Source organism: Phalangium opilio, unplaced genomic scaffold (assembly GCF_054372755.1).
Source record: "Phalangium opilio isolate 3A_F unplaced genomic scaffold, DU_Popi_V2 ptg000360l_1, whole genome shotgun sequence".
NCBI lineage: Eukaryota > Metazoa > Arthropoda > Arachnida > Opiliones > Phalangiidae > Phalangium > Phalangium opilio.
This window is the reverse complement of record NW_028324230.1, coordinates 3,323,603-3,348,303: the sequence shown is the minus strand read 5'-3', so window position 1 is coordinate 3,348,303 and position 24,701 is coordinate 3,323,603. Positions and strand designations below refer to the sequence as shown.

The 24,701-nt window shown below is 37.1% G+C and overlaps 2 protein-coding genes, 14 non-coding genes and 53 pseudogenes across 17 annotated transcripts; 68 read left to right on the top strand and 1 right to left on the bottom strand.

Moving 5' to 3' along the window:
* The first annotated feature begins 39 nt into the window (after positions 1–39).
* Positions 40–158, top strand: LOC149601077 (5S ribosomal RNA; annotated as a pseudogene).
* Positions 159–295: 137 nt separating this feature from the next.
* Positions 296–398, top strand: LOC149601076 (5S ribosomal RNA; annotated as a pseudogene).
* Positions 399–520: 122 nt separating this feature from the next.
* On the top strand, positions 521–639 carry LOC149601075 (5S ribosomal RNA; annotated as a pseudogene).
* A 362-nt stretch (positions 640–1,001) lies between these two features.
* Positions 1,002–1,120, top strand: LOC149601074 (5S ribosomal RNA). The gene has a single exon (XR_016378659.1). It is a non-coding gene; the product is annotated as a 5S ribosomal RNA (ribosomal RNA).
* A 137-nt stretch (positions 1,121–1,257) lies between these two features.
* Positions 1,258–1,360, top strand: LOC149601073 (5S ribosomal RNA; annotated as a pseudogene).
* A 122-nt stretch (positions 1,361–1,482) lies between these two features.
* LOC149601072 (5S ribosomal RNA) lies at positions 1,483–1,601 on the top strand (annotated as a pseudogene).
* Positions 1,602–1,738: 137 nt separating this feature from the next.
* Positions 1,739–1,841, top strand: LOC149601071 (5S ribosomal RNA; annotated as a pseudogene).
* A 122-nt stretch (positions 1,842–1,963) lies between these two features.
* LOC149601070 (5S ribosomal RNA) lies at positions 1,964–2,082 on the top strand (annotated as a pseudogene).
* A 362-nt stretch (positions 2,083–2,444) lies between these two features.
* On the top strand, positions 2,445–2,563 carry LOC149601069 (5S ribosomal RNA). The gene has a single exon (XR_016378658.1). It is a non-coding gene; the product is annotated as a 5S ribosomal RNA (ribosomal RNA).
* A 137-nt stretch (positions 2,564–2,700) lies between these two features.
* Positions 2,701–2,803, top strand: LOC149601068 (5S ribosomal RNA; annotated as a pseudogene).
* A 122-nt stretch (positions 2,804–2,925) lies between these two features.
* LOC149601067 (5S ribosomal RNA) lies at positions 2,926–3,044 on the top strand (annotated as a pseudogene).
* A 137-nt stretch (positions 3,045–3,181) lies between these two features.
* On the top strand, positions 3,182–3,284 carry LOC149601066 (5S ribosomal RNA; annotated as a pseudogene).
* Positions 3,285–3,406: 122 nt separating this feature from the next.
* On the top strand, positions 3,407–3,525 carry LOC149601065 (5S ribosomal RNA; annotated as a pseudogene).
* A 362-nt stretch (positions 3,526–3,887) lies between these two features.
* Positions 3,888–4,006, top strand: LOC149601064 (5S ribosomal RNA). Its single transcript, XR_016378657.1, has one exon. It is a non-coding gene; the product is annotated as a 5S ribosomal RNA (ribosomal RNA).
* A 137-nt stretch (positions 4,007–4,143) lies between these two features.
* LOC149601063 (5S ribosomal RNA) lies at positions 4,144–4,246 on the top strand (annotated as a pseudogene).
* A 122-nt stretch (positions 4,247–4,368) lies between these two features.
* LOC149601062 (5S ribosomal RNA) lies at positions 4,369–4,487 on the top strand. The gene has a single exon (XR_016378656.1). It is a non-coding gene; the product is annotated as a 5S ribosomal RNA (ribosomal RNA).
* A 137-nt stretch (positions 4,488–4,624) lies between these two features.
* Positions 4,625–4,727, top strand: LOC149601061 (5S ribosomal RNA; annotated as a pseudogene).
* Positions 4,728–4,849: 122 nt separating this feature from the next.
* Positions 4,850–4,968, top strand: LOC149601060 (5S ribosomal RNA; annotated as a pseudogene).
* Positions 4,969–5,330: 362 nt separating this feature from the next.
* LOC149601059 (5S ribosomal RNA) lies at positions 5,331–5,449 on the top strand. The gene has a single exon (XR_016378655.1). It is a non-coding gene; the product is annotated as a 5S ribosomal RNA (ribosomal RNA).
* Positions 5,450–5,586: 137 nt separating this feature from the next.
* On the top strand, positions 5,587–5,689 carry LOC149601058 (5S ribosomal RNA; annotated as a pseudogene).
* A 122-nt stretch (positions 5,690–5,811) lies between these two features.
* On the top strand, positions 5,812–5,930 carry LOC149601057 (5S ribosomal RNA; annotated as a pseudogene).
* Positions 5,931–6,067: 137 nt separating this feature from the next.
* Positions 6,068–6,170, top strand: LOC149601056 (5S ribosomal RNA; annotated as a pseudogene).
* A 122-nt stretch (positions 6,171–6,292) lies between these two features.
* LOC149601055 (5S ribosomal RNA) lies at positions 6,293–6,411 on the top strand (annotated as a pseudogene).
* Positions 6,412–6,773: 362 nt separating this feature from the next.
* On the top strand, positions 6,774–6,892 carry LOC149601054 (5S ribosomal RNA). The gene has a single exon (XR_016378654.1). It is a non-coding gene; the product is annotated as a 5S ribosomal RNA (ribosomal RNA).
* Positions 6,893–7,029: 137 nt separating this feature from the next.
* Positions 7,030–7,132, top strand: LOC149601053 (5S ribosomal RNA; annotated as a pseudogene).
* Positions 7,133–7,254: 122 nt separating this feature from the next.
* Positions 7,255–7,373, top strand: LOC149601052 (5S ribosomal RNA; annotated as a pseudogene).
* Positions 7,374–7,510: 137 nt separating this feature from the next.
* On the top strand, positions 7,511–7,613 carry LOC149601051 (5S ribosomal RNA; annotated as a pseudogene).
* Positions 7,614–7,736: 123 nt separating this feature from the next.
* On the top strand, positions 7,737–7,839 carry LOC149601050 (5S ribosomal RNA; annotated as a pseudogene).
* A 362-nt stretch (positions 7,840–8,201) lies between these two features.
* LOC149601049 (5S ribosomal RNA) lies at positions 8,202–8,320 on the top strand (annotated as a pseudogene).
* A 136-nt stretch (positions 8,321–8,456) lies between these two features.
* Positions 8,457–8,559, top strand: LOC149601048 (5S ribosomal RNA; annotated as a pseudogene).
* Positions 8,560–8,697: 138 nt separating this feature from the next.
* LOC149601047 (5S ribosomal RNA) lies at positions 8,698–8,800 on the top strand (annotated as a pseudogene).
* A 122-nt stretch (positions 8,801–8,922) lies between these two features.
* Positions 8,923–9,041, top strand: LOC149601046 (5S ribosomal RNA; annotated as a pseudogene).
* A 137-nt stretch (positions 9,042–9,178) lies between these two features.
* LOC149601045 (5S ribosomal RNA) lies at positions 9,179–9,281 on the top strand (annotated as a pseudogene).
* A 122-nt stretch (positions 9,282–9,403) lies between these two features.
* LOC149601044 (5S ribosomal RNA) lies at positions 9,404–9,522 on the top strand (annotated as a pseudogene).
* A 136-nt stretch (positions 9,523–9,658) lies between these two features.
* Positions 9,659–9,761, top strand: LOC149601043 (5S ribosomal RNA; annotated as a pseudogene).
* A 137-nt stretch (positions 9,762–9,898) lies between these two features.
* Positions 9,899–10,001, top strand: LOC149601042 (5S ribosomal RNA; annotated as a pseudogene).
* Positions 10,002–10,363: 362 nt separating this feature from the next.
* Positions 10,364–10,482, top strand: LOC149601041 (5S ribosomal RNA; annotated as a pseudogene).
* Positions 10,483–11,714: 1,232 nt separating this feature from the next.
* LOC149601040 (uncharacterized) lies at positions 11,715–13,692 on the top strand. The gene is made up of 7 exons (XM_089860894.1): positions 11,715–11,847; positions 11,924–12,296; positions 12,437–12,601; positions 12,671–12,857; positions 12,918–13,163; positions 13,231–13,396; positions 13,465–13,692. The coding sequence occupies exons 2-7, from the start codon at positions 12,210–12,212 to the stop codon at positions 13,667–13,669; spliced, it is 1,056 nt and encodes a 351-aa protein (XP_089717020.1). The 5' UTR covers positions 11,715–11,847; positions 11,924–12,209; the 3' UTR covers positions 13,670–13,692.
* A 345-nt stretch (positions 13,693–14,037) lies between these two features.
* On the bottom strand, positions 14,038–15,426 carry LOC149601039 (uncharacterized). 2 transcript variants are annotated; one of them, XR_016377870.1, is made up of 4 exons: positions 14,889–15,354; positions 14,603–14,821; positions 14,246–14,533; positions 14,038–14,177 (listed from the first exon to the last, which is right to left on the bottom strand). XR_016377870.1 is itself a non-coding variant. In XM_089860895.1 (4 exons), the coding sequence occupies exons 2-4, from the start codon at positions 15,152–15,154 to the stop codon at positions 14,371–14,373; spliced, it is 648 nt and encodes a 215-aa protein (XP_089717021.1). In that variant the 5' UTR covers positions 15,155–15,264; positions 15,380–15,426; the 3' UTR covers positions 14,038–14,370. The 2 variants fall into 2 exon arrangements, 1 of the variants encoding a protein (XP_089717021.1); XM_089860895.1 differs by adding an exon at positions 15,380–15,426 and having other exon boundaries at positions 14,038–14,533; positions 14,889–15,264.
* Positions 15,427–15,865: 439 nt separating this feature from the next.
* Positions 15,866–15,968, top strand: LOC149601038 (5S ribosomal RNA; annotated as a pseudogene).
* Positions 15,969–16,105: 137 nt separating this feature from the next.
* LOC149601037 (5S ribosomal RNA) lies at positions 16,106–16,208 on the top strand (annotated as a pseudogene).
* Positions 16,209–16,345: 137 nt separating this feature from the next.
* Positions 16,346–16,448, top strand: LOC149601036 (5S ribosomal RNA; annotated as a pseudogene).
* Positions 16,449–16,585: 137 nt separating this feature from the next.
* Positions 16,586–16,688, top strand: LOC149601035 (5S ribosomal RNA; annotated as a pseudogene).
* Positions 16,689–17,050: 362 nt separating this feature from the next.
* LOC149601034 (5S ribosomal RNA) lies at positions 17,051–17,169 on the top strand. Its single transcript, XR_016378783.1, has one exon. It is a non-coding gene; the product is annotated as a 5S ribosomal RNA (ribosomal RNA).
* A 136-nt stretch (positions 17,170–17,305) lies between these two features.
* On the top strand, positions 17,306–17,408 carry LOC149601033 (5S ribosomal RNA; annotated as a pseudogene).
* A 137-nt stretch (positions 17,409–17,545) lies between these two features.
* LOC149601032 (5S ribosomal RNA) lies at positions 17,546–17,648 on the top strand (annotated as a pseudogene).
* Positions 17,649–18,010: 362 nt separating this feature from the next.
* LOC149601031 (5S ribosomal RNA) lies at positions 18,011–18,129 on the top strand. The gene has a single exon (XR_016378781.1). It is a non-coding gene; the product is annotated as a 5S ribosomal RNA (ribosomal RNA).
* Positions 18,130–18,265: 136 nt separating this feature from the next.
* LOC149601030 (5S ribosomal RNA) lies at positions 18,266–18,368 on the top strand (annotated as a pseudogene).
* A 137-nt stretch (positions 18,369–18,505) lies between these two features.
* On the top strand, positions 18,506–18,608 carry LOC149601029 (5S ribosomal RNA; annotated as a pseudogene).
* A 362-nt stretch (positions 18,609–18,970) lies between these two features.
* LOC149601028 (5S ribosomal RNA) lies at positions 18,971–19,089 on the top strand. The gene has a single exon (XR_016378780.1). It is a non-coding gene; the product is annotated as a 5S ribosomal RNA (ribosomal RNA).
* Positions 19,090–19,225: 136 nt separating this feature from the next.
* LOC149601027 (5S ribosomal RNA) lies at positions 19,226–19,328 on the top strand (annotated as a pseudogene).
* Positions 19,329–19,465: 137 nt separating this feature from the next.
* LOC149601026 (5S ribosomal RNA) lies at positions 19,466–19,568 on the top strand (annotated as a pseudogene).
* A 362-nt stretch (positions 19,569–19,930) lies between these two features.
* LOC149601025 (5S ribosomal RNA) lies at positions 19,931–20,049 on the top strand. The gene has a single exon (XR_016378779.1). It is a non-coding gene; the product is annotated as a 5S ribosomal RNA (ribosomal RNA).
* A 375-nt stretch (positions 20,050–20,424) lies between these two features.
* On the top strand, positions 20,425–20,527 carry LOC149601024 (5S ribosomal RNA; annotated as a pseudogene).
* A 122-nt stretch (positions 20,528–20,649) lies between these two features.
* LOC149601023 (5S ribosomal RNA) lies at positions 20,650–20,768 on the top strand. The gene has a single exon (XR_016379065.1). It is a non-coding gene; the product is annotated as a 5S ribosomal RNA (ribosomal RNA).
* A 137-nt stretch (positions 20,769–20,905) lies between these two features.
* On the top strand, positions 20,906–21,008 carry LOC149601022 (5S ribosomal RNA; annotated as a pseudogene).
* A 122-nt stretch (positions 21,009–21,130) lies between these two features.
* Positions 21,131–21,249, top strand: LOC149601021 (5S ribosomal RNA). Its single transcript, XR_016378778.1, has one exon. It is a non-coding gene; the product is annotated as a 5S ribosomal RNA (ribosomal RNA).
* A 136-nt stretch (positions 21,250–21,385) lies between these two features.
* Positions 21,386–21,488, top strand: LOC149601020 (5S ribosomal RNA; annotated as a pseudogene).
* A 122-nt stretch (positions 21,489–21,610) lies between these two features.
* On the top strand, positions 21,611–21,729 carry LOC149601019 (5S ribosomal RNA). Its single transcript, XR_016378777.1, has one exon. It is a non-coding gene; the product is annotated as a 5S ribosomal RNA (ribosomal RNA).
* Positions 21,730–21,865: 136 nt separating this feature from the next.
* LOC149601018 (5S ribosomal RNA) lies at positions 21,866–21,968 on the top strand (annotated as a pseudogene).
* A 122-nt stretch (positions 21,969–22,090) lies between these two features.
* On the top strand, positions 22,091–22,209 carry LOC149601017 (5S ribosomal RNA). Its single transcript, XR_016378776.1, has one exon. It is a non-coding gene; the product is annotated as a 5S ribosomal RNA (ribosomal RNA).
* Positions 22,210–22,345: 136 nt separating this feature from the next.
* On the top strand, positions 22,346–22,448 carry LOC149601016 (5S ribosomal RNA; annotated as a pseudogene).
* Positions 22,449–22,584: 136 nt separating this feature from the next.
* LOC149601015 (5S ribosomal RNA) lies at positions 22,585–22,687 on the top strand (annotated as a pseudogene).
* A 137-nt stretch (positions 22,688–22,824) lies between these two features.
* Positions 22,825–22,927, top strand: LOC149601014 (5S ribosomal RNA; annotated as a pseudogene).
* Positions 22,928–23,289: 362 nt separating this feature from the next.
* Positions 23,290–23,408, top strand: LOC149601013 (5S ribosomal RNA; annotated as a pseudogene).
* Positions 23,409–23,544: 136 nt separating this feature from the next.
* Positions 23,545–23,647, top strand: LOC149601012 (5S ribosomal RNA; annotated as a pseudogene).
* Positions 23,648–23,784: 137 nt separating this feature from the next.
* Positions 23,785–23,887, top strand: LOC149601011 (5S ribosomal RNA; annotated as a pseudogene).
* A 122-nt stretch (positions 23,888–24,009) lies between these two features.
* Positions 24,010–24,112, top strand: LOC149601010 (5S ribosomal RNA; annotated as a pseudogene).
* Positions 24,113–24,474: 362 nt separating this feature from the next.
* On the top strand, positions 24,475–24,593 carry LOC149601009 (5S ribosomal RNA; annotated as a pseudogene).
* Positions 24,594–24,701: the final 108 nt, after the last annotated feature.

The window sequence follows — 24,701 nt, the reverse complement described above, 5'->3', positions numbered from 1 at the left end:
TGAAGATTAATTAAATTCAAATTATTAAATAGCACTCTCGGCAACGGCCATATCACGCTGAAAACACCGGTTCACGTCCGATCACCGAAGTTAAGCAGCGTCGAGCGCTGTCAGTACTTGGGAGGGAGGCCACTTAGGAACACTGCGTGCCGTTGGCTTTTTCACTTTTTTTTCCTCTTTTAAATTAAAATAGATATGAAAAAAGCAAACATATTTTCTTTTTGTTATTGTTTTAAAAAGATGAAGGTTAATTTGTCTCACTTAATTTAAATTCGAATTATTATCTAGCACTCTCGGCTACGGACATATCACGCTGAAAACACCGGTTCTCGTCCGATCACCGAAGTTAAGCAGCGTCGAGCGCAGTCAGTACTTGGAAACTCTGCGTGCCGTTGGCTTTTTCACTTTTGTTTCCTCTTTCAAATTCCACCAGATATGAAAAAAGCAAACATATCTTCTTTTTGTTATTGTTTTATAAAGATGAAGATTAATTAAATTCAAATTATTAAATAGCACTCTCGGCAACGGCCATATCACGATGAAAACACCGGTTCACGTCCGATCACCGAAGTTAAGCAGCGTCGAGCGCTGTCAGTACTTGGGAGGGAGGCCACTTAGGAACACTGCGTGCCGTTGGCTTTTTCACTTTTTTTTCCTCTTTTAAATTAAAATAGATATGAAAAAAGCAAACATATTTTCTTTTTGTTATTGTTTAAAAAAGATGAAGGTTAATTTGTCTCACTTAATTTAAATTCGAATTATTATCTAGCACTCTCGGCTACGGCCATATCACGCTGAAAACACCGGTTCTCGTCCGATCACCGAAGTTAAGCAGCGTCTAGCGCAGTCAGTACTTGGAAACTCTGCGTGCCGTTGGCTTTTTCACTTTTGTTTCCTCTTTTAAATTCCACCAGATATGAAAAAAGCAAACATATCTTCTTTTTGTTATTGTTTTATAAAGATGAAGAATTATTAAATTCAAATTATTAAATAGCACTTTCGGCAACGGCCATATCACGCTGAAAACACCGGTTCACGTCCGATCACCGAAGTTAAGCAGCGTCGAGCGCAGTCAGTACTTGGGAGGGAGACCACTTAGGAACACTGAGTGCCGTTGGCTTTTTCACTTTTTTTTCCTCTTTTAAATTAAAATAGATATGAAAAAAGCAAACATATTTTCTTTTTGTTATTGTTTTAAAAAGATGAAGGTTAATTTGTCTCACTTAATTTAAATTCGAATTATTATCTAGCACTCTCGGCAACGGCCATATCACGCTGAAAACACCGGTTCTCGTCCGATCACCGAAGTTAAGCAGCGTCGAGCGCAGTCAGTACTTGGAAACTCTGCGTGCCGTTGGCTTTTTCACTTTTGTTTCCTCTTTCAAATTCCACCAGATATGAAAAAAGCAAACATATCTTCTTTTTGTTATTGTTTTATAAAGATGAAGATTAATTAAATTCAAATTATTAAATAGCACTCTCGGCAACGGCCATATCACGCTGAAAACACCGGTTCACGTCCGATCACCGAAGTTAAGCAGCGTCGAGCGCTGTCAGTACTTGGGAGGGAGGCCACTTAGGAACACTGCGTGCCGTTGGCTTTTTCACTTTTTTTTCCTCTTTTAAATTAAAATAGATATGAAAAAAGCAAACATATTTTCTTTTTGTTATTGTTTTAAAAAGATGAAGGTTAATTTGTCTCACTTAATTTAAATTCGAATTATTATCTAGCACTCTCGGCTACGGACATATCACGCTGAAAACACCGGTTCTCGTCCGATCACCGAAGTTAAGCAGCGTCGAGCGCAGTCAGTACTTGGAAACTCTGCGTGCCGTTGGCTTTTTCACTTTTGTTTCCTCTTTCAAATTCCACCAGATATGAAAAAAGCAAACATATCTTCTTTTTGTTATTGTTTTATAAAGATGAAGATTAATTAAATTCAAATTATTAAATAGCACTCTCGGCAACGGCCATATCACGATGAAAACACCGGTTCACGTCCGATCACCGAAGTTAAGCAGCGTCGAGCGCTGTCAGTACTTGGGAGGGAGGCCACTTAGGAACACTGCGTGCCGTTGGCTTTTTCACTTTTTTTTCCTCTTTTAAATTAAAATAGATATGAAAAAAGCAAACATATTTTCTTTTTGTTATTGTTTAAAAAAGATGAAGGTTAATTTGTCTCACTTAATTTAAATTCGAATTATTATCTAGCACTCTCGGCTACGGCCATATCACGCTGAAAACACCGGTTCTCGTCCGATCACCGAAGTTAAGCAGCGTCTAGCGCAGTCAGTACTTGGAAACTCTGCGTGCCGTTGGCTTTTTCACTTTTGTTTCCTCTTTTAAATTCCACCAGATATGAAAAAAGCAAACATATCTTCTTTTTGTTATTGTTTTATAAAGATGAAGAATTATTAAATTCAAATTATTAAATAGCACTTTCGGCAACGGCCATATCACGCTGAAAACACCGGTTCACGTCCGATCACCGAAGTTAAGCAGCGTCGAGCGCAGTCAGTACTTGGGAGGGAGACCACTTAGGAACACTGAGTGCCGTTGGCTTTTTCACTTTTTTTTCCTCTTTTAAATTAAAATAGATATGAAAAAAGCAAACATATTTTCTTTTTGTTATTGTTTTAAAAAGATGAAGGTTAATTTGTCTCACTTAATTTAAATTCGAATTATTATCTAGCACTCTCGGCAACGGCCATATCACGCTGAAAACACCGGTTCTCGTCCGATCACCGAAGTTAAGCAGCGTCGAGCGCAGTCAGTACTTGGAAACTCTGCGTGCCGTTGGCTTTTTCACTTTTGTTTCCTCTTTCAAATTCCACCAGATATGAAAAAAGCAAACATATCTTCTTTTTGTTATTGTTTTATAAAGATGAAGATTAATTAAATTCAAATTATTAAATAGCACTCTCGGCAACGGCCATATCACGCTGAAAACACCGGTTCACGTCCGATCACCGAAGTTAAGCAGCGTCGAGCGCTGTCAGTACTTGGGAGGGAGGCCACTTAGGAACACTGCGTGCCGTTGGCTTTTTCACTTTTTTTTCCTCTTTTAAATTAAAATAGATATGAAAAAAGCAAACATATTTTCTTTTTGTTATTGTTTTAAAAAGATGAAGGTTAATTTGTCTCACTTAATTTAAATTCGAATTATTATCTAGCACTCTCGGCTACGGACATATCACGCTGAAAACACCGGTTCTCGTCCGATCACCGAAGTTAAGCAGCGTCGAGCGCAGTCAGTACTTGGAAACTCTGCGTGCCGTTGGCTTTTTCACTTTTGTTTCCTCTTTCAAATTCCACCAGATATGAAAAAAGCAAACATATCTTCTTTTTGTTATTGTTTTATAAAGATGAAGATTAATTAAATTCAAATTATTAAATAGCACTCTCGGCAACGGCCATATCACGATGAAAACACCGGTTCACGTCCGATCACCGAAGTTAAGCAGCGTCGAGCGCTGTCAGTACTTGGGAGGGAGGCCACTTAGGAACACTGCGTGCCGTTGGCTTTTTCACTTTTTTTTCCTCTTTTAAATTAAAATAGATATGAAAAAAGCAAACATATTTTCTTTTTGTTATTGTTTAAAAAAGATGAAGGTTAATTTGTCTCACTTAATTTAAATTCGAATTATTATCTAGCACTCTCGGCTACGGCCATATCACGCTGAAAACACCGGTTCTCGTCCGATCACCGAAGTTAAGCAGCGTCTAGCGCAGTCAGTACTTGGAAACTCTGCGTGCCGTTGGCTTTTTCACTTTTGTTTCCTCTTTTAAATTCCACCAGATATGAAAAAAGCAAACATATCTTCTTTTTGTTATTGTTTTATAAAGATGAAGAATTATTAAATTCAAATTATTAAATAGCACTTTCGGCAACGGCCATATCACGCTGAAAACACCGGTTCACGTCCGATCACCGAAGTTAAGCAGCGTCGAGCGCAGTCAGTACTTGGGAGGGAGACCACTTAGGAACACTGAGTGCCGTTGGCTTTTTCACTTTTTTTTCCTCTTTTAAATTAAAATAGATATGAAAAAAGCAAACATATTTTCTTTTTGTTATTGTTTTAAAAAGATGAAGGTTAATTTGTCTCACTTAATTTAAATTCGAATTATTATCTAGCACTCTCGGCAACGGCCATATCACGCTGAAAACACCGGTTCTCGTCCGATCACCGAAGTTAAGCAGCGTCGAGCGCAGTCAGTACTTGGAAACTCTGCGTGCCGTTGGCTTTTTCACTTTTGTTTCCTCTTTTAAATTCCACCAGATATGAAAAAAGCAAACATATCTTCTTTTTGTTATTGTTTTATAAAGATGAAGAATTATTAAATTCAAATTATTAAATAGCACTCTCGGCAACGGCCATATCACGCTGAAAACACCGGTTCACGTCCGATCACCGAAGTTAAGCAGCGTCGAGCGCAGTCAGTACTTGGGAGGGAGACCACTTAGGAACACTGAGTGCCGTTGGCTTTTTCACTTTTTTTTCCTCATTTAAATTAAAATAGATATGAAAAAAGCAAACATATTTTATTTTTGTTATTGTTTTAAAAAGATGAAGGTTAATTTGTCTCACTTAATTTAAATTCGAATTATTATCTAGCACTCTCGGCAACGGCCATATCACGCTGAAAACACCGGTTCTCGTCCGATCACCGAAGTTAAGCAGCGTCGAGCGCAGTCAGTACTTGGAAACTCTGCGTGCCGTTGGCTTTTTCACTTTTGTTTCCTCTTTCAAATTCCACCAGATATGAAAAAAGCAATCATATCTTCTTTTTGTTATTGTTTTATAAAGATGAAGATTAATTAAATTCAAATTATTAAATAGCACTCTCGGCAACGGCCATATCACGATGAAAACACCGGTTCACGTCCGATCACCGAAGTTAAGCAGCGTCGAGCGCTGTCAGTACTTGGGAGGGAGGCCACTTAGGAACACTGCGTGCCGTTGGCTTTTTCACTTTTTTTTCCTCTTTTAAATTAAAATAGATATGAAAAAAGCAAACATATTTTCTTTTTGTTATTGTTTAAAAAAGATGAAGGTTAATTTGTCTCACTTAATTTAAATTCGAATTATTATCTAGCACTCTCGGCTACGGCCATATCACGCTGAAAACACCGGTTCTCGTCCGATCACCGAAGTTAAGCAGCGTCTAGCGCAGTCAGTACTTGGAAACTCTGCGTGCCGTTGGCTTTTTCACTTTTGTTTCCTCTTTTAAATTCCACCAGATATGAAAAAAGCAAACATATCTTCTTTTTGTTATTGTTTTATAAAGATGAAGAATTATTAAATTCAAATTATTAAATAGCACTTTCGGCAACGGCCATATCACGCTGAAAACACCGGTTCACGTCCGATCACCGAAGTTAAGCAGCGTCGAGCGCAGTCAGTACTTGGGAGGGAGACCACTTAGGAACACTGAGTGCCGTTGGCTTTTTCACTTTTTTTTCCTCTTTTAAATTAAAATAGATATGAAAAAAGCAAACATATTTTCTTTTTGTTATTGTTTTAAAAAGATGAAGGTTAATTTGTCTCACTTAATTTAAATTCGAATTATTATCTAGCACTCTCGGCAACGGCCATATCACGCTGAAAACACCGGTTCTCGTCCGATCACCGAAGTTAAGCAGCGTCGAGCGCAGTCAGTACTTGGAAACTCTGCGTGCCGTTGGCTTTTTCACTTTTGTTTCCTCTTTCAAATTCCACCAGATATGAAAAAAGCAAACATATCTTCTTTTTGTTATTGTTTTATAAAGATGAAGATTAATTAAATTCAAATTATTAAATAGCACTCTCGGCAACGGCCATATCACGCTGAAAACACCGGTTCACGTCCGATCACCGAAGTTAAGCAGCGTCGAGCGCTGTCAGTACTTGGGAGGGAGGCCACTTAGGAACACTGCGTGCCGTTGGCTTTTTCACTTTTTTTTCCTCTTTTAAATTAAAATAGATATGAAAAAAGCAAACATATTTTCTTTTTGTTATTGTTTTAAAAAGATGAAGGTTAATTTGTCTCACTTAATTTAAATTCGAATTATTATCTAGCACTCTCGGCTACGGACATATCACGCTGAAAACACCGGTTCTCGTCCGATCACCGAAGTTAAGCAGCGTCGAGCGCAGTCAGTACTTGGAAACTCTGCGTGCCGTTGGCTTTTTCACTTTTGTTTCCTCTTTCAAATTCCACCAGATATGAAAAAAGCAAACATATCTTCTTTTTGTTATTGTTTTATAAAGATGAAGATTAATTAAATTCAAATTATTAAATAGCACTCTCGGCAACGGCCATATCACGATGAAAACACCGGTTCACGTCCGATCACCGAAGTTAAGCAGCGTCGAGCGCTGTCAGTACTTGGGAGGGAGGCCACTTAGGAACACTGCGTGCCGTTGGCTTTTTCACTTTTTTTTCCTCTTTTAAATTAAAATAGATATGAAAAAAGCAAACATATTTTCTTTTTGTTATTGTTTAAAAAAGATGAAGGTTAATTTGTCTCACTTAATTTAAATTCGAATTATTATCTAGCACTCTCGGCTACGGCCATATCACGCTGAAAACACCGGTTCTCGTCCGATCACCGAAGTTAAGCAGCGTCTAGCGCAGTCAGTACTTGGAAACTCTGCGTGCCGTTGGCTTTTTCACTTTTGTTTCCTCTTTTAAATTCCACCAGATATGAAAAAAGCAAACATATCTTCTTTTTGTTATTGTTTTATAAAGATGAAGAATTATTAAATTCAAATTATTAAATAGCACTTTCGGCAACGGCCATATCACGCTGAAAACACCGGTTCACGTCCGATCACCGAAGTTAAGCAGCGTCGAGCGCAGTCAGTACTTGGGAGGGAGACCACTTAGGAACACTGAGTGCCGTTGGCTTTTTCACTTTTTTTTCCTCTTTTAAATTAAAATAGATATGAAAAAAGCAAACATATTTTCTTTTTGTTATTGTTTTAAAAAGATGAAGGTTAATTTGTCTCACTTAATTTAAATTCGAATTATTATCTAGCACTCTCGGCAACGGCCATATCACGCTGAAAACACCGGTTCTCGTCCGATCACCGAAGTTAAGCAGCGTCGAGCGCAGTCAGTACTTGGAAACTCTGCGTGCCGTTGGCTTTTTCACTTTTGTTTCCTCTTTCAAATTCCACCAGATATGAAAAAAGCAAACATATCTTCTTTTTGTTATTGTTTTATAAAGATGAAGATTAATTAAATTCAAATTATTAAATAGCACTCTCGGCAACGGCCATATCACGCTGAAAACACCGGTTCACGTCCGATCACCGAAGTTAAGCAGCGTCGAGCGCTGTCAGTACTTGGGAGGGAGGCCACTTAGGAACACTGCGTGCCGTTGGCTTTTTCACTTTTTTTTCCTCTTTTAAATTAAAATAGATATGAAAAAAGCAAACATATTTTCTTTTTGTTATTGTTTTAAAAAGATGAAGGTTAATTTGTCTCACTTAATTTAAATTCGAATTATTATCTAGCACTCTCGGCTACGGACATATCACGCTGAAAACACCGGTTCTCGTCCGATCACCGAAGTTAAGCAGCGTCGAGCGCAGTCAGTACTTGGAAACTCTGCGTGCCGTTGGCTTTTTCACTTTTATTTCCTCTTTTAAATTCCACCAGATATGAAAAAAAGCAAACTTATTTTCATTTTGTTATTGTTTTATAAAGATGAAGGTTAATTAAATTCAAATTATTAAATAGCACTCTCGGCAACGGCCATATCACGCTGAAAACACCGGTTCTCGTCCGATCACCGAAGTTAAGCAGCGTCTAGCGCAGTCAGTACTTGGAAACTCTGCGTGCCGTTGGCTTTTTCACTTTTTTTTCCTCTTTTAAGTTCCACCAGATATGAAAAAAGCAAACTTATTTTCTTTTTGTTATTGTTTTAAAAAGATGAAGATTAATTTGTCTCACTTAATTTAAATTCGAATTATTATCTAGCACTCTCGGCAACGGCCATATCACGCTGAAAACACCGGTTCTCGTCCGATCACCGAATATAAGCAGCGTCAAGCGCAGTCAGTACTTGGAAACTCTGCGTGCCGTTGGCTTTTTCACTTTTATTTCCTCTTTTAAATTCCACCAGATATGAAAAAAGCAAACATATCTTCTTTTTTATATTGTTTTGTAAAGATGAAAGTTAATTAAATTCAAATTATTAAATAGCACTCTCGGCAACGGCCATATCACGCTGAATACACCGGTTCTCGTCCGATCACCGAAGTTAAGCAGCGTCGAGCGCAGTTATTACATGGGAGGGAGACCACTTAGGAACACTGCGTGCCGTTGGCTTTTTCACTTTTTTTCCTCTTTTAAATTCCAATAGATATGAAAAAAGCAAACTTATTTTCTTTTTATTATTGTTTTAAAAAGATGAAGGTTAATTTATCTCACTTAATTTAAATTCGAATTATTATCTAGCACTCTCGGCAACGGCCATATCACGCTGAAAACACCGGTTCTCGTCCGATCACCGAAGTTAAGCAGCGTCGAGCGCAGTCAGTACTTGGAAACTCTGCGTGCCGTTGGCTTTTTCACTTTTATTTCCTCTTTTAAATTCCACCAGATATGAAAAAAGCAAACATATTTTCTTTTTTTTTATTGTTTTAAAAATATGAAGGTTAATTTGTCTCACTTAATTTAAATTCGAATTATTATCTAGCACTCTCGGCAACGGCCATATCACGCTGAAAACACCGGTTCTCGTCCGATCACCGAAGTTAAGCAGCGTCGAGCGCAGTCAGTACTTGGAAACTCTGCGTGCCGTTGGCTTTTTCACTTTTATTTCCTCTTTTAAATTCCACCAGATATGAAAAAAGCAAACATATCTTCTTTTTTATATTGTTTTATAAAGATGAAAGTTAATTAAATTCAAATTATTAACTAGCACTTTCGGCAACAGCCATATCACGCTGAATACACCGGTTCTCGTCCGATCACCGAAATTAAGCAGCGTCGAGCGCAGTCAGTACTTGGGAGGGAGACCACTTAGGAACACTGCGTGCCGTTGGCTTTTTCACTTTTTTTTCCTCTTTTAAATTCCAATAGATATGAAAAAAGCAAACTTATTTTCTTTTTGTTATTGTTTTAAAAAGATGAAGGTTAATTTGTCTCACTTAATTTAAATTCGAATTATTATCTAGCACTCTCGGCAACGGCCATATCACGCTGAAAACACCGGTTCTCGTCCGATTACCGAAGTTAAGCAGCGTCGAACGCAGTCAGTACTTGGAAACTCTGCGTGCCGTTGGCTTTTTCACTTTTGTTTCCTCTTTTAAATTCCACCAGATATGAAAAAAGCAAACATATCTTCTTTTTGTTATTGTTTTATAAAGATGAAGGTTAATTAAATTCAAATTATTAAATAGCACTCTCGGCAACGGCCATATCACGCTGAAAACACCAGTTCACGTCCGATCACCGAAGTTAAGCAGCGTCGAGCGCAGTCAGTTCTTGGGAGGGAGACCACTTAGGAACACTGCGTGCCGTTGGCTTTTTCACTTTTTTTCCTCTTTTAAATTCCAATAGATATGAAAAAAGCAAACATATTTTCTTTTTGTTATTGTTTTAAAAAGATGAAGGTTAATTTGTCTCACTTAATTTAAATTCGAATTATTAACTAGCACTCTCGGCTACGGCCATATCACGCTGAAAACACCGGTTCTCGTCCGATCACCGAAGTTAAGCAGCGTCGAGCGCAGTCAGTACTTGGAAACTCTGCGTGCCGTTGGCTTTTTCAGTTTTATTTCCTCTTTTAAATTCCACCAGATATGAAAAAAGCAAACATATTTTCTTTTTGTTATTGTTTTAAAAAGATGAAGGTTAATTTGTCTCACTTAATTTAAATTCGAATTATTAACTAGCACTCTCGGCTACGGCCATATCACGCTGAAAACACCGGTTCTCGTCCGATCACCGAAGTTAAGCAGCGTCGAGCGCAGTCAGTACTTGGAAACTCTGCGTGCCGTTGGCTTTTTCAGTTTTATTTCCTCTTTTAAATTCCACCAGATATGAAAAAAGCAAACTTATTTTCTTTTTGTTATTGTTTTAAAAAGATGAAGATTAATTTGTCTCACTTAATTTAAATTCGAATTATTATCTAGCACTCTCGGCAACGGCCATATCACGCTGAAAACACCGGTTCTCGTCCGATCACTGAATATAAGCAGCGTCAAGCGCAGTCAGTACTTGGAAACTCTGCGTGCCGTTGGCTTTTTTACTTTTATTTCCTCTTTTAAATTCCACCAGATATGAAAAAAGCAAACATATCTTCTTTTTGTTATTGTTTTATAAAGATGAAGGTTAATTAAATTCAAATTATTAAATATCACTCTCGGCAACGGCCATATCACGCTGAAAACACCGGTTCACGTCCGATCACCGAAGTTAAGTAGCGTCGAGCGCAGTCAGTTCTTGGGAGGGAGACCACTTAGGAACACTGCGTGCCGTTGGCTTTTTCACTTTTTTTCCTCTTTTAAATTCCAATAGATATGAAAAAAGCAAACATATTTTCTTTTTGTTATTATTTTAAAAAGATGAAGGTTAATTTGTCTCACTTAAAGGGCAAGAGAATCGTTTTGTACATACTCTCCAATTATAATGAAAATGGTTTTAACTTACACTTTCGAATCTCTTCTTCCTAAATTTCATACTTTTAGTTTCATTTAAAATTTATTTCTCTACTTAAAATCCATTTAAATATCGACATAACTCCTCCCCCAACTTGACGCCAGTTATGTCTTAGCCAACTTGTTTCACATGTTTGTTACGTAGAGAGCGCGAAGCGCGAGCCATCTATGAACCGAACTTTACATTAAGGTCAAGTTTTTTTTTTGCGTCATTCCCGCATAGATTCCGTTTTTTCAGTTTCTTCGTGTCTCTCGTGTGGCCAAGGGTTGTACCTTTTCAAGTGCTCGACAAATTTTAAACAATCATTAATCAAAATAATTGTAAACGGAAGTTATGCCTAGACCGTCTGTTGTTTGCGTCGTTCCTGGGTGTAAAAATAACAACACCAACAAGGAGATATCTTTTCATTATTGGCCAAAAGACCCTTCTTTAGCTGAAAAATGGTTGCAAAACATTGATAGACCTAATTGGACACCAAAAGAGAGATCCACTGTTTGTTCCAGTCATTTTACAAACGATTGTTTTGTTCACAACCCTGATGTGTTAAAAAGCTTGCAGAAGAAGGTTAAATTGAGCTTGACTAAGTCAGCGATCCCAACACTTTTTCCTGGCGATTGTCCCATAGAGAAACGCGAAAAAGTACAAAGTCCCACCCCTAGTTGTTCTACCCACACAAATGTGGATTTATCTATTGATGTAGTAATGCCACAACGTAAAATCCTACATAAATCGGGTTTTAGTAGCGGTGAATTGATCCAATCATTTGTTGAGCCTGCTGAGTCTACTTTGTCTAGTTATGACAAAGAGACTTCACTAAGAAAGCATTCAATTAAAATTAAGAATCCCACAATTGAAAATTGTAAAACTAAGAACAAATATATACAAGTGTATAACTGTGGCAGAAGTATAGGTGTGCAAACTTGTAGAAAATCACGAAGTAAAGGTATCATAATCTTTGAAATCTGAATTGGCGAATGAGTTTTAATTTGTCCTCATTTGATAGGCTGTCAAACCCCCCAAGATGTGAAGGTAGATATTGCGATTCAAACAGAAGCAGAACATCTTAGTTCTACTATTATAGAACAAGATGATGATGGATCTGACATAATTGATGTCAGTGAAACTCTTGACCCCTTGGATACAAGTTTCACACCTTCAACTCTTGGCTTGGGAGATACAAGTATCATTGAGTATGGTTTGCATGTTAAACACATTCAAAGAACTTTACACATTTAAGTCTTAATGCTATTAACTTATTACAAATAGTTTCTCAGACCACTTGGATCCTGTTGATGATGTAGTATCTGAACCGAAATATATAATTTTTCAATCAGCGCTACTACTGTTGTTCAAATATTGCTTTTCCTGTTTGGCACCGTGCACTCAAACCTTATCTGTTATTGGATCCCTGATTACTGTTAGAGCTGTTTGTGAAAATAAGCACACGTTTATTTGGCAAAGCCAGCCCAAAATAACTCGAAAACCACTGGGCAATCTCTTAATTGCGGGAGCTATTCTTTTCGCGGGATTAAACCCCTCCAAAGTTTTGAGAATGTTTAGGTCAATTGGTATAGTCATGATTGGCAAAAGGGCCTATTGCAAACTCCAAAAAGCTTATCTTGTTCCCTCAATAAGAGAGGTAAGTATTAATTTTTTAATTCAGAGTTGTCACAAGATTTTGAGATTCAAATTCCATGACTTTTAACTGACCTGTGGCAACCATGTTATTAAATTTACCAGTCCCTCGTTTAAATTTCAAAAATTATTTTCCAACTAAAGGCTTGGGTACGACAGCAAGACGAGTTATTAACGGCATTAGAAGGTAAGACTATAAAAATTGGTGGAGATGGAAGGTGTGATTCACCCGGTTACTCTGCGTTGTATGGGAGTTACTGTTTTATGGAAAGCACCACCAATAAAATAATACATCTAGAATTGGTCCAGGTAAAGTCTAAATTTATTTAAAAGTCGGGCAGTGGTTACATTTAAATACCATATTATTTACTTTTATAGTCTAGCGAAGTTAGTAGCAGTCAAGCCATGGAATTGGAAGGTTTACGGAGGGGCTTGCGTTACTTATCATTGAGTGATGTCACGGTAGAAACTCTTGTAACTGACCGACATAAGAGTATTCGCCGTTTCATGAGAGAGGAACACCCTGCCGTAAAGCATTTATTTGATTGCTGGCATCTTGCGAAAGGTATATAGCACTTAAACCTTATTTAGCAAATCATAATAAATTTTATTTATTTGTTTTTAGGAGTTAAAACAAAAATTGAGGCTGCCGGGAAGGCCAAAAAATGTGAAATACTCCTAAAATGGAAGCGCAGTATTGTTAATCACGTTTATTGGTGCGCAGTATCAAGTAACGGAAATGGGGAGTTAGCGAGGGACAAATGGCTTTCCGTGCTACGTCATGTTACCAATAAACATAGTGGTCATGATGGATTATTTGAAAGGTGTGCACATGATGAAATTACCTCACCCAAAGACTGGCTTGAAGAATGTAATTCAATAACATAAATGCACTATATTATATGATATTTACTTGGGTCTAATAATAATCATTTTAGCATCAGAAGCGTATAATAAGTTGGCCTATATTGTCAAACTTGCCAGCCGTGATATAATTCAGCTATCACCCATTGTTCAAACTTCAAATGTTGAAGCGTACCACAGTGTAGTATTGCACTTTGCAAGCAAGAGTGTGTATTACCCTTACATAATAATGGAGGCTAGGTAAATTCAACATACATTTCAATTTCATAGTTATGTAAAACTCTAATTTGTTTTATGTGGTTTTCCAGATTGACCCTTTCCGTTTTACATTTTAATGAAAATTCAAACAAACTCCAAGCTCGTAAAGCCGATGGTACTTTACGCTATAGCGTTTCATTACCTAAATCTAAACAAGGAGAATATAGTGTCAAACCTATTAGGGAGCCATCTACATATGGTAATTTTAATTATATAAAAGTTAAATTAAAAATAAGTCTAGTTATTGAAATGTAAACAATTTTTTAGACTACGTAAAAAATCTCTTTGGAAAGGTACTTGAAATAGCGGAACTTACTATGACTGACGCAATAGATTTATACGAAAGAGAATTAGATCCGCCTACAATCCCACAACCACTAAGTGCAAAGTATGTTCATCCTGACAAGTCGGATGCAATTGAAACATACATGCAGAAGAAACGATTCAAATCAACTTGAAATAAATATTTTTTTAATAAACAATGAATACTGCAGTTTATTTATCAAGCTCTATCATGGCTAATATCTAGAAAAAATAGTTGTGAGATCCGGTAACTGGCATATTTTATCCTCATATATAGGCCCATAATAATTTCGTCTGTCACGTGTATCTTTACTCGCTAATATTTATGAATGAAATTTACATATGTTATTTAAAAAATCCTGAAAATTCTTCTGATGTGAAGATTCTTCTAATTGGTCAGCTTTGGTGTTGTAGCATATTCTGAATCCATCGTGTAAATTTCCGATAGCCAATATGTGTTCTAAAAGTAATATAAAGGACTATGAAGGATACAATTTATCAAGTTTATAATAATTATAAATAAATTACAATTAAATATGACGACTGATTAAATAAACTAATTGTGAGACATTTTAATTAGTCAGTTATCAACTTATCACGTTGTTCTCTCCGTAAATTTATTTAATATTTCAATTTTTGTAATTTATTTATAACTATTCGTCAAATCGTGGATAGCGAAATCCGGAATATTCTTCTGATGGAAAGGATCTTCTGATTGTGGTTAAGACGCAGCTTGGAATAGGTCGTCTTTGACGTCGCCCTAGCCTTTTATGAATCCATCTGGTAAATTTCCGATAGGCAATATAGCGGTAGGTTCTAAATGTAACAATAATTTTAATCAATTTTGACTCTATAAATTAATAATATTATATAATATACTATTACTTGTGAATTGTGGCATCATTTGGGATAACAAAGTTATTATCACAATAGTCATACACCGCCGCCTCCAAGGCATATATGTTCAAATAAACATAATCTGTTGCTGGGTGTTGAGTAATGCAGCTATCGCCATCCCTTACTCTATTCCAAATCTTTGGAACCTCTTGGCAACAAAGGCTCTCTTCAATAGAGTTCATCGGTTCACATTTTCCACAAGAACACCTACATAGTAAATTTGTGTATATTACCAGTTAGCCACACCGTTACCTTGATCATTTTCACTGCTTACCATGTGTTGTTATTTAGCCTTTCATGGCCTTCTACTTCAATTTCAACATTTTCATCTTGCACAGGTGGTGGAGGAGCATCAGGCTCAAATTGATAAGGCTGAGCACCGAGGGCAAGATTTCCTAAATTTCCTAAAATCCTAGGCCTAATAATTCCCCCATCCGGCTCTTCATCCTCAGAAACCGAATCACTAAATGCTATCGAATAATCAGACAGATTTACTTCATTCTCTGAATCGCTGCTAGAGCTGGACGCCGCGGTTGCCATTTCTTAATAATTTTAACCACGAAAAATTGAAACAAACACCTTATATACAATCAGCTGTGATAACAAAAACTGTCAGTAGTACAAGGCGGTCTCCACAAGTCAATTTCTGACTTGATGTACCAAACAACAATAAATAAATAAAGAAATAAATAAATAAATAAAGAAATAAATAAATAAATAAATAAATAAAGAAATAAAGAAATAAATAAAGAAATAAATAAATACATAATTGCACAACGCTTAACTGAATAAGATAATTTTTTTCATCGAAGTTTCAACGCAATGACGTGACCTTTAGGAAATCCTACTCAATGACATTGGTAAACAAAATCTAGAGATACGTTTCTAGGCTTAAATTTTTACAAGGGGAATAAGGGGCCATCATTATTTTAAGGTGTATCTCTAGGAAAGTCATATATTCCAAGATCTATGTTCCTTCTACCGGTCTCCTCTAGAGGCCTAGCCAATCACGAATATACATGTTAGTTACGTCACAAGGAAAATAAAATGGCCGACCATTTTCCCAACGCGATTTGAAATTAATAATGTTTAAATGAACTTTACGTAATAACTATTAGTGTTAGAGCAAAATGGTTGGTAAATTTGAATTCTCTATACATTCTCCTAAGTATTCTTATACAAATTAACGAAAATGTAAACGACGATTCTCTTACCCTTTAATTTAAATTCGAATTATTAACTAGCACTCTCGGCTACGGCCATATCACGCTGAAAACACCGGTTCTCGTCCGATCACCGAAGTTAAGCAGCGTCGAGCGCAGTCAGTACTTGGAAACTCTGCGTGCCGTTGGCTTTTTCAGTTTTATTTCCTCTTTTAAATTCCACCAGATATGAAAAAAGCAAACATATTTTCTTTTTGTTATTGTTTTAAAAAGATGAAGGTTAATTTGTCTCACTTAATTTAAATTCGAATTATTAACTAGCACTCTCGGCTACGGCCATATCACGCTGAAAACACCGGTTCTCGTCCGATCACCGAAGTTAAGCAGCGTCGAGCGCAGTCAGTACTTGGAAACTCTGCGTGCCGTTGGCTTTTTCAGATTTATTTCCTCTTTTAAATTCCACCAGATATGAAAAAAGCAAACTTATTTTCTTTTTGTTATTGTTTTAAAAAGATGAAGATTAATTTGTCTCACTTAATTTAAATTCGAATTATTAACTAGCACTCTCGGCTACGGCCATATCACGCTGAAAACACCGGTTCTCGTCCGATCACCGAAGTTAAGCAGCGTCGAGCGCAGTTAGTACTTGGAAACTCTGCGTGCCGTTGGCTTTTTCAGTTTTATTTCCTCTTTTAAATTCCACCAGATATGAAAAAAGCAAACATATTTTCTTTTTGTTATTGTTTTAAAAAGATGAAGGTTAATTTGTCTCACTTAATTTAAATTCGAATTATTAACTAGCACTCTCGGCTACGGCCATATCACGCTGAAAACACCGGTTCTCGTCCGATCACCGAAGTTAAGCAGCGTCGAGCGCAGTCAGTACTTGGAAACTCTGCGTGCCGTTGGCTTTTTCAGTTTTATTTCCTCTTTTAAATTCCACCAGATATGAAAAAAGCAAACTTATTTTCTTTTTGTTATTGTTTTAAAAAGATGAAGATTAATTTGTCTCACTTAATTTAAATTCGAATTATTATCTAGCACTCTCGGCAACGGCCATATCACGCTGAAAACACCGGTTCTCGTCCGATCACCGAATATAAGCAGCGTCAAGCGCAGTCAGTACTTGGAAACTCTGCGTGCCGTTGGCTTTTTTACTTTTATTTCCTCTTTTAAATTCCACCAGATATGAAAAAAGCAAACATATCTTCTTTTTGTTACTGTTTTATAAAGATGAAGGTTAATTAAATTCAAATTATTAAATAGCACTCTCGGCAACGGCCATATCACGCTGAAAACACCGGTTCACGTCCGATCACCGAAGTTAAGCAGCGTCGAGCGCAGTCAGTTCTTGGGAGGGAGACCACTTAGGAACACTGCGTGCCGTTGGCTTTTTCACTTTTTTTCCTCTTTTAAATTCCAATAGATATGAAAAAAGCAAACATATTTTCTTTTTGTTATTGTTTTAAAAAGATGAAGGTTAATTTGTCTCACTTAATTTAAATTCGAATTATTAACTAGCACTCTCGGCTACGGCCATATCACGCTGAAAACACCGGTTCTCGTCCGATCACCGAAGTTAAGCAGCGTCGAGCGCAGTCAGTACTTGGAAACTCTGCGTGCCGTTGGCTTTTTCAGTTTTATTTCCTCTTTTAAATTCCACCAGATATGAAAAAAGCAAACATATTTTCTTTTTGTTATTGTTTTAAAAAGATGAAGGTTAATTTGTCTCACTTAATTTAAATTCGAATTATTAACTAGCACTCTCGGCTACGGCCATATCACGCTGAAAACACCGGTTCTCGTCCGATCACCGAAGTTAAGCAGCGTCGAGCGCAGTCAGTACTTGGAAACTCTGCGTGCCGTTGGCTTTTTCAGTTTTATTTCCTCTTTTAAATTCCACCAGATATGAAAAAAGCAAACTTATTTTCTTTTTGTTATTGTTTTAAAAAGATGAAGATTAATTTGTCTCACTTAATTTAAATTCGAATTATTATCTAGCACTCTCGGCAACGGCCATATCAAGCTGAAAACACCGGTTCTCGTCCGATCACCGAATATAAGCAGCGTCAAGCGCAGTCAGTACTTGGAAACTCTGCGTGCCGTTGGCTTTTTTACTTTTATTTCCTCTTTTAAATTCCACCAGATATGAAAAAAGCAAACATATCTTCTTTTTGTTATTGTTTTATAAAGATGAAGGTTAATTAAATTCAAATTATTAAATAGCACTCTCGGCAACGGCCATATCACGCTGAAAACACCGGTTCACGTCCGATCACCGAAGTTAAGCAGCGTCGAGCGCAGTCAGTTCTTGGGAGGGAGACCACTTAGGAACACTGCGTGCCGTTGGCTTTTTCACTTTTTTTCCTCTTTTAAATTCCAATAGATATGAAAAAAGCAAACATATTTTCTTTTTGTTATTGTTTTAAAAAGATGAAGGTTAATTTGTCTCACTTAATTTAAATTCGAATTATTAACTAGCACTCTCGGCTACGGCCATATCTCGCTGAAAACACCGGTTCTCGTCCGATCACCGAAGTTAAGCAGCGTCGAGCGCAGTCAGTACTTGGAAACTTTGCGTGCCGTTGGCTTTTTCAGTTTTATTTCCTCTTTTAAATTCCACCAGATATGAAAAAAGCAAACATATTTTCTTTTTGTTATTGTTTTAAAAAGATGAAGGTTAATTTGTCTCACTTAATTTAAATTCGAATTATTAACTAGCACTCTCGGCTACGGCCATATCACGCTGAAAACACCGGTTCTCGTCCGATCACCGAAGTTAAGCAGCGTCGAGCGCAGTCAGTACTTGGAAACTCTGCGTGCCGTTGGCTTTTTCAGTTTTATTTCCTCTTTTAAATTCCACCAGATATGAAAAAAGCAAACTTATTTTCTTTTTGTTATTGTTTTAAAAAGATGAAGATTAATTTGTCTCACTTAATTTAAATTCGAATTATTATCTAGCACTCTCGGCAACGGCCATATCACGCTGAAAACACCGGTTCTCGTCCGATCACCGAATATAAGCAGCGTCAAGCGCAGTCAGTACTTGGAAACTCTGCGTGCCGTTGGCTTTTTTACTTTTATTTCCTCTTTTAAATTCCACCAGATATGAAAAAAGCAAACATATCTTCTTTTTGTTATTGTTTTATAAAGATGAAGGTTAATTAAATTCAAATTTTTAAATAGCACTCTCGGCAACGGCCATATCACGCTGAAAACACCGGTTCACGTCCGATCACCGAAGTTAAGCAGCGTCGAGCGCAGTCAGTTCTTGGGAGGGAGACCACTTAGGAACACTGCGTGCCGTTGGCTTTTTCACTTTTTTTCCTCTTTTAAATTCCAATAGATATGAAATAAGCAAACATATTTTCTTTTTGTTATTGTTTTAAAAAGATGAAGGTTAATTTGTCTCACTTAATTTAAATTCGAATTATTAACTAGCACTCTCGGCTACGGCCATATCACGCTGAAAACACCGGTTCTCGTCCGATCACCGAAGTTAAGCAGCGTCGAGCGCAGTCAGTACTTGGAAACTCTGCGTGCCGTTGGCTTTTTCAGTTTTATTTCCTCTTTTAAATTCCACCAGATATGAAAAAAGCAAACATATTTTCTTTTTGTTATTGTTTTAAAAAGATGAAGGTTAATTTGTCTCACTTAATTTAAATTCGAATTATTAACTAGCACTCTCGGCTACGGCCATATCACGCTGAAAACACCGGTTCTCGTCCGATCACCGAAGTTAAGCAGCGTCGAGCGCAGTCAGTACTTGGAAACTCTGCGTGCCGTTGGCTTTTTCAGTTTTATTTCCTCTTTTAAATTCCACCAGATATGAAAAAAGCAAACTTATTTTCTTTTTGTTATTGTTTTAAAAAGATGAAGATTAATTTGTCTCACTTAATTTAAATTCGAATTATTATCTAGCACTCTCGGCAACGGCCATATCACGCTGAAAACACCGGTTCTCGTCCGATCACCGAATATAAGCAGCGTCAAGCGCAGTCAGTACTTGGAAACTCTGCGTGCCGTTGGCTTTTTTACTTTTATTTCCTCTTTTAAATTCCACCAGATATGAAAAAAGCAAACATATCTTCTTTTTGTTATTGTTTTATAAAGATGAAGGTTAATTAAATTCAAATTATTAAATAGCACTCTCGGCAACGGCCATATCACGCTGAAAACACCGGTTCACGTCCGATCACCGAAGTTAAGCAGCGTCGAGCGCAGTCAGTTCTTGGGAGGGAGACCACTTAGGAACACTGCGTGCCGTTGGCTTTTTCACTTTTTTTCCTCTTTTAAATTCCAATAGATATGAAAAAAGCAAACATATTTTCTTTTTGTTATTGATTTAAAAAGATGAAGGTTAATTTGTCTCACTTAATTTAAATTCGAATTATTAACTAGCACTCTCGGCTTCGGCCATATCACGCTGAAAACACCGGTTCTCGTCCGATCACCGAAGTTAAGCAACGTCGAGCGCAGTCAGTACTTGGAAACTCTGCGTGCCGTTGGCTTTTTCACTTTTATTTCCTCTTTTAAATTCCACCAGATATGAAAAAAGCAAACATATTATCTTTTTTTATTGTTTTAAAAAGATGAAGGTTAATTTGTCTCACTTAATTTAAATTCGAATTATTATCTAGCACTCTCGGCAACGGCCATATCACGTTGAAAACACCGGTTCTCGTCCGATCACCGAAGTTAAGCAGCGTCAAGCGCAGTCAGTACTTGGAAACTCTGCGTGCCGTTGGCTTTTTCACTTTTATTTCCTCTTTTAAATTCAACCAGATATGAAAAAAGCAAACATATCTTCTTTTTTATATTGTTTTATAAAGATGAAAGTTAATTAAATTCAAATTATTAACTAGCACTTTCGGCAACGGCCATATCACGCTGAATACACCGGTTCTCGTCCGATCACCGAAGTTAAGCAGCGTCGAGCGCAGTCAGTACTTGGGAGGGAGACCACTTAGGAACACTGCGTGCCGTTGGCTTTTTCACTTTTTTTTCCTCTTTTAAATTCCAATAGATATGAAAAAAGCAAACTTATTTTCTTTTTGTTATTGTTTTAAAAAGATGAAGGTTAATTTGTCTCACTTAATTTAAATTCGAATTATTATCTAGCACTCTCGGCAACGGCCATATCACGCTGAAAACACCGGTTCTCGTCCGATCACCGAAGTTAAGCAGCGTCGAACGCAGTCAGTACTTGGAAACTCTGCGTGCCGTTGGCTTTTTCACTTTTGTTTCCTCTTTTAAATTCCACCAGATATGAAAAAAGCAAACATATCTTCTTTTTGTTATTGTTTTATAAAGATGAAGGTTAATTAAATTCAAATTATTAAATAGCACTCTCGGCAACGGCCATATCACGCTGAAAACACCGGTTCACGTCCGATCACCGAAGTTAAGCAGCGTCGAGCGCAGTCAGTTCTTGGGAGGGAGACCACTTAGGAACACTGCGTGCCGTTGGCTTTTTCACTTTTTTTCCTCTTTTAAATTCCAATAGATATGAAAAAAGCAAACATATTTTCTTTTTGTTATTGTTTTAAAAAGATGAAGGTTAATTTGTCTCACTTAATTTAAATTCGAATTATTATCTAGCACTCTCGGCAACGGCCATATCACGCTGAAAACACCGGTTCTCGTCCGATCACCGAAGTTAAGCAGCGTCGAACGCAGTCAGTACTTGGAAACTCTGCGTGCCGTTGGCTTTTTCACTTTTGTTTCCTCTTTTAAATTCCACCAGATATGAAAAAAGCAAACATATCTTCTTTTTGTTATTGTTTTATAAAGATGAAGGTTAATTAAATTCAAATTATTAAATAGCACTCTCGGCAACGGCCATATCACGCTGAAAACACCGGTTCACGTCCGATCACCGAAGTTAAGCAGCGTCGAGCGCAGTCAGTTCTTGGGAGGGAGACCACTTAGGAACACTGCGTGCCGTTGGCTTTTTCACTTTTTTTCCTCTTTTAAATTCCAATAGATATGAAAAAAGCAAACATATTTTCTTTTTGTTATTGTTTTAAAAAGATGAAGGTTAATTTGTCTCACTTAATTTAAATTCGAATTATTATCTAGCACTCTCGGCAACGGCCATATCACGCTGAAAACACCGGTTCTCGTCCGATCACCGAAGTTAAGCAGCGTCGAACGCAGTCAGTACTTGGAAACTCTGCGTGCCGTTGGCTTTTTCACTTTTGTTTCCTCTTTTAAATTCCACCAGATATGAAAAAAGCAAACATATCTTCTTTTTGTTATTGTTTTATAAAGATGAAGGTTAATTAAATTCAAATTATTAAATAGCACTCTCGGCAACGGCCATATCACGCTGAAAACACCGGTTCACGTCCGATCACCGAAGTTAAGCAGCGTCGAGCGCAGTCAGTTCTTGGGAGGGAGACCACTTAGGAACACTGCGTGCCGTTGGCTTTTTCACTTTTTTTCCTCTTTTAAATTCCAATAGATATGAAAAAAGCAAACATATTTTCTTTTTGTTATTGTTTTAAAAAGATGAAGGTTAATTTGTCTCACTTAATTTAAATTCGAATTATTAACTAGCACTCTCGGCTACGGCCATATCACGCTGAAAACACCGGTTCTCGTCCGATCACCGAAGTTAAGCAGCGTCGAACGCAGTCAGTACTTGGAAACTCTGCGTGCCGTTGGCTTTTTCAATTTTTTTTCCTCTTTTAAATTCCAATAGATATGAAAAAAGCAAACTTATTTTCTTTTAGTTATTGTTTTAAAAGATGAAGGTTAATTTGTCTCACTTAATTTAAATTCGAATTATTATCTAGCACTCTCGGCAACGGCCATATCACGCTGAAAACACCGGTTCTCGTCCGATCACTGAAGTTAAGCAGCGTCGAGCGCAGTCAGTACTTGGAAACTCTGCGTGCCGTTGGCTTTTTCACTTTTGTTTCCTCTTTTAAATTCCACCAGATATGAAAAAAGCAAACTTATTTTCTTTTTGTTATTGTTTTAAAAAGATGAAGGTTAATTTGTCTCACTTAATTTAAATTCGAATTATTATCTAGCACTCTCGGCAACGGCCATATCACGCTGAAAACACCGGTTCTCGTCCGACTACCGAAGTTAAGCAGCGTCGAGCGCAGTCAGTACTTGGAAACTCTGCGTGCCGTTGGCTTTTTCACTTTTATTTCCTCTTTTAAATTCCACCAGATATGAAAAAAGCAAACTTATTTTCTTTTTGTTATTGTTTTAAAAAGATGAAGATTAATTTGTCTCACTTAATTTAAATTCGAATTATTATCTAGCACTCTCGGCAACGGCCATATCACGCTGAAAACACCGGTTCTCGTCCGATCACCGAATATAAGCAGCGTCAAGCGCAGTCAGTACTTGGAAACTCTGCGTGCCGTTGGCTTTTTCACTTTTATTTCCTCTTTTAAATTCCACCAGATATGAAAAAAGCAAACATATCTTCTTTTTTATATTGTTTTGTAAAGATGAAAGTTAATTAAATTCAAATTATTAAATAGCACTCTCGGCAACGGCCATATCACGCTGAATACACCGGTTCTCGTCCGATCACCGAAGTTAAGCAGCATCGAGCGCAGTTAGTACATGGGAGGGAGACCACTTAGGAACACTGCGTGCCGTTGGCTTTTTCACTTTTTTTCCTCTTTTAAATTCCAATAGATATGAAAAAAGCAAACTTATTTTCTTTTTGTTATTGTTTTAAAAAGATGAAGGTTAATTTATCTCACTTAATTTAAATTCGAATTATTATCTAGCACTCTCGGCAACGGCCATATCACGCTGAAAACACCGGTTCTCGTCCGATCACCGAAGTTAAGCAGCGTCGAGCGCAGTCAGTACTTGGAAACTCTGCGTGCCGTTGGCTTTTTCACTTTTGTTTCCTCTTTTAAATTCCACCAGATATGAAAAAAGCAAACATATTTTCTTTTTTTTATTGTTTTAAAAAGATGAAAGTTAATTTGTCTCACTTAATTTAAATTCGAATTATTATCTAGCACTCTCGGCAACGGCCATATCACGCTGAAAACACCGGTTCTCGTCCGATCACCGAAGTTAAGCAGCGTCGAGCGCAGTCAGTACTTGGAAACTCTGCGTGCCGTTCGCTTTTTCACTTTTGTTTCCTCTTTTAAATTCCACCAGATATGAGAAAAGCAAACATATCTTCTTTTTGTTATTGTTTTATAAAGATGAAAATTAATTAATTTCAAATTATTAAATAGCACTCTCGGCAACGGCCATATCGAGCTGAAAACACCGGTTCACGTCCGATCACCGAAGTTAAGCAGCGTCGAGCGCAGTCAGTACTTGGAAACTCTGCGTGCCGTTGGCTTTTTCACTTTTATTTCCTCTTTTAAATTCCACCAGATATGAAAAAAGCAAACTTATTTTCTTTTTGTTATTGTTTTAAAAAGATGAAGATTAATTTGTCTCACTTAATTTAAATTCGAATTATTATCTAGCACTCTCGGCAACGGCCATATCACGCTGAAAACACCGGTTCTCGTCCGATCACCGAATATAAGCAGCGTCAAGCGCAGTCAGTACTTGGAAACTCTGCGTGCCGTTGGCTTTTTCACTTTTATTTCCTCTTTTAAATTCCACCAGATATGAAAAAAGCAAACATATCTTCTTTTTTATATTGTTTTGTAAAGATGAAAGTTAATTAAATTCAAATTATTAAATAGCACTCTCGGCAACGGCCATATCACGCTGAATACACCGGTTCTCGTCCGATCACCGAAGTTAAGCAGCATCGAGCGCAGATAGTACATGGGAGGGAGACCACTTAGGAACACTGCGTGCCGTTGGCTTTTTCACTTTTTTTCCTCTTTTAAATTCCAATAGATATGAAAAAAGCAAACTTATTTTCTTTTTGTTATTGTTTTAAAAAGATGAAGGTTAATTTATCTCACTTAATT

What these genes read in the sequence shown, in the direction of transcription:
- LOC149601040 (XM_089860894.1), top strand. Translation starts at nt 12,210, where the DNA reads ATGTTTAGGTCAATTGGTATAGTCATGATTGGCAAAAGGGCCTATTGC. An exon ending in CAAAGACTGGCTTGAAGAAT is followed by an intron (nt 13,164 to 13,230) that starts GTAATTCAATAA and finishes TAATCATTTTAG; the next exon opens with CATCAGAAGCGTATAATAAG. An exon ending in TACATAATAATGGAGGCTAG is followed by an intron (nt 13,397 to 13,464) that starts GTAAATTCAACA and finishes GTGGTTTTCCAG; the next exon opens with ATTGACCCTTTCCGTTTTAC.
- LOC149601039 (XM_089860895.1), bottom strand. Translation starts at nt 15,154, where the DNA reads ATGGCAACCGCGGCGTCCAGCTCTAGCAGCGATTCAGAGAATGAAGTA. An exon ending in AGGCTAAATAACAACACATG is followed by an intron (nt 14,822 to 14,888) that starts GTAAGCAGTGAA and finishes TTTACTATGTAG; the next exon opens with GTGTTCTTGTGGAAAATGTG. An exon ending in AATGATGCCACAATTCACAA is followed by an intron (nt 14,534 to 14,602) that starts GTAATAGTATAT and finishes TGTTACATTTAG; the next exon opens with AACCTACCGCTATATTGCCT.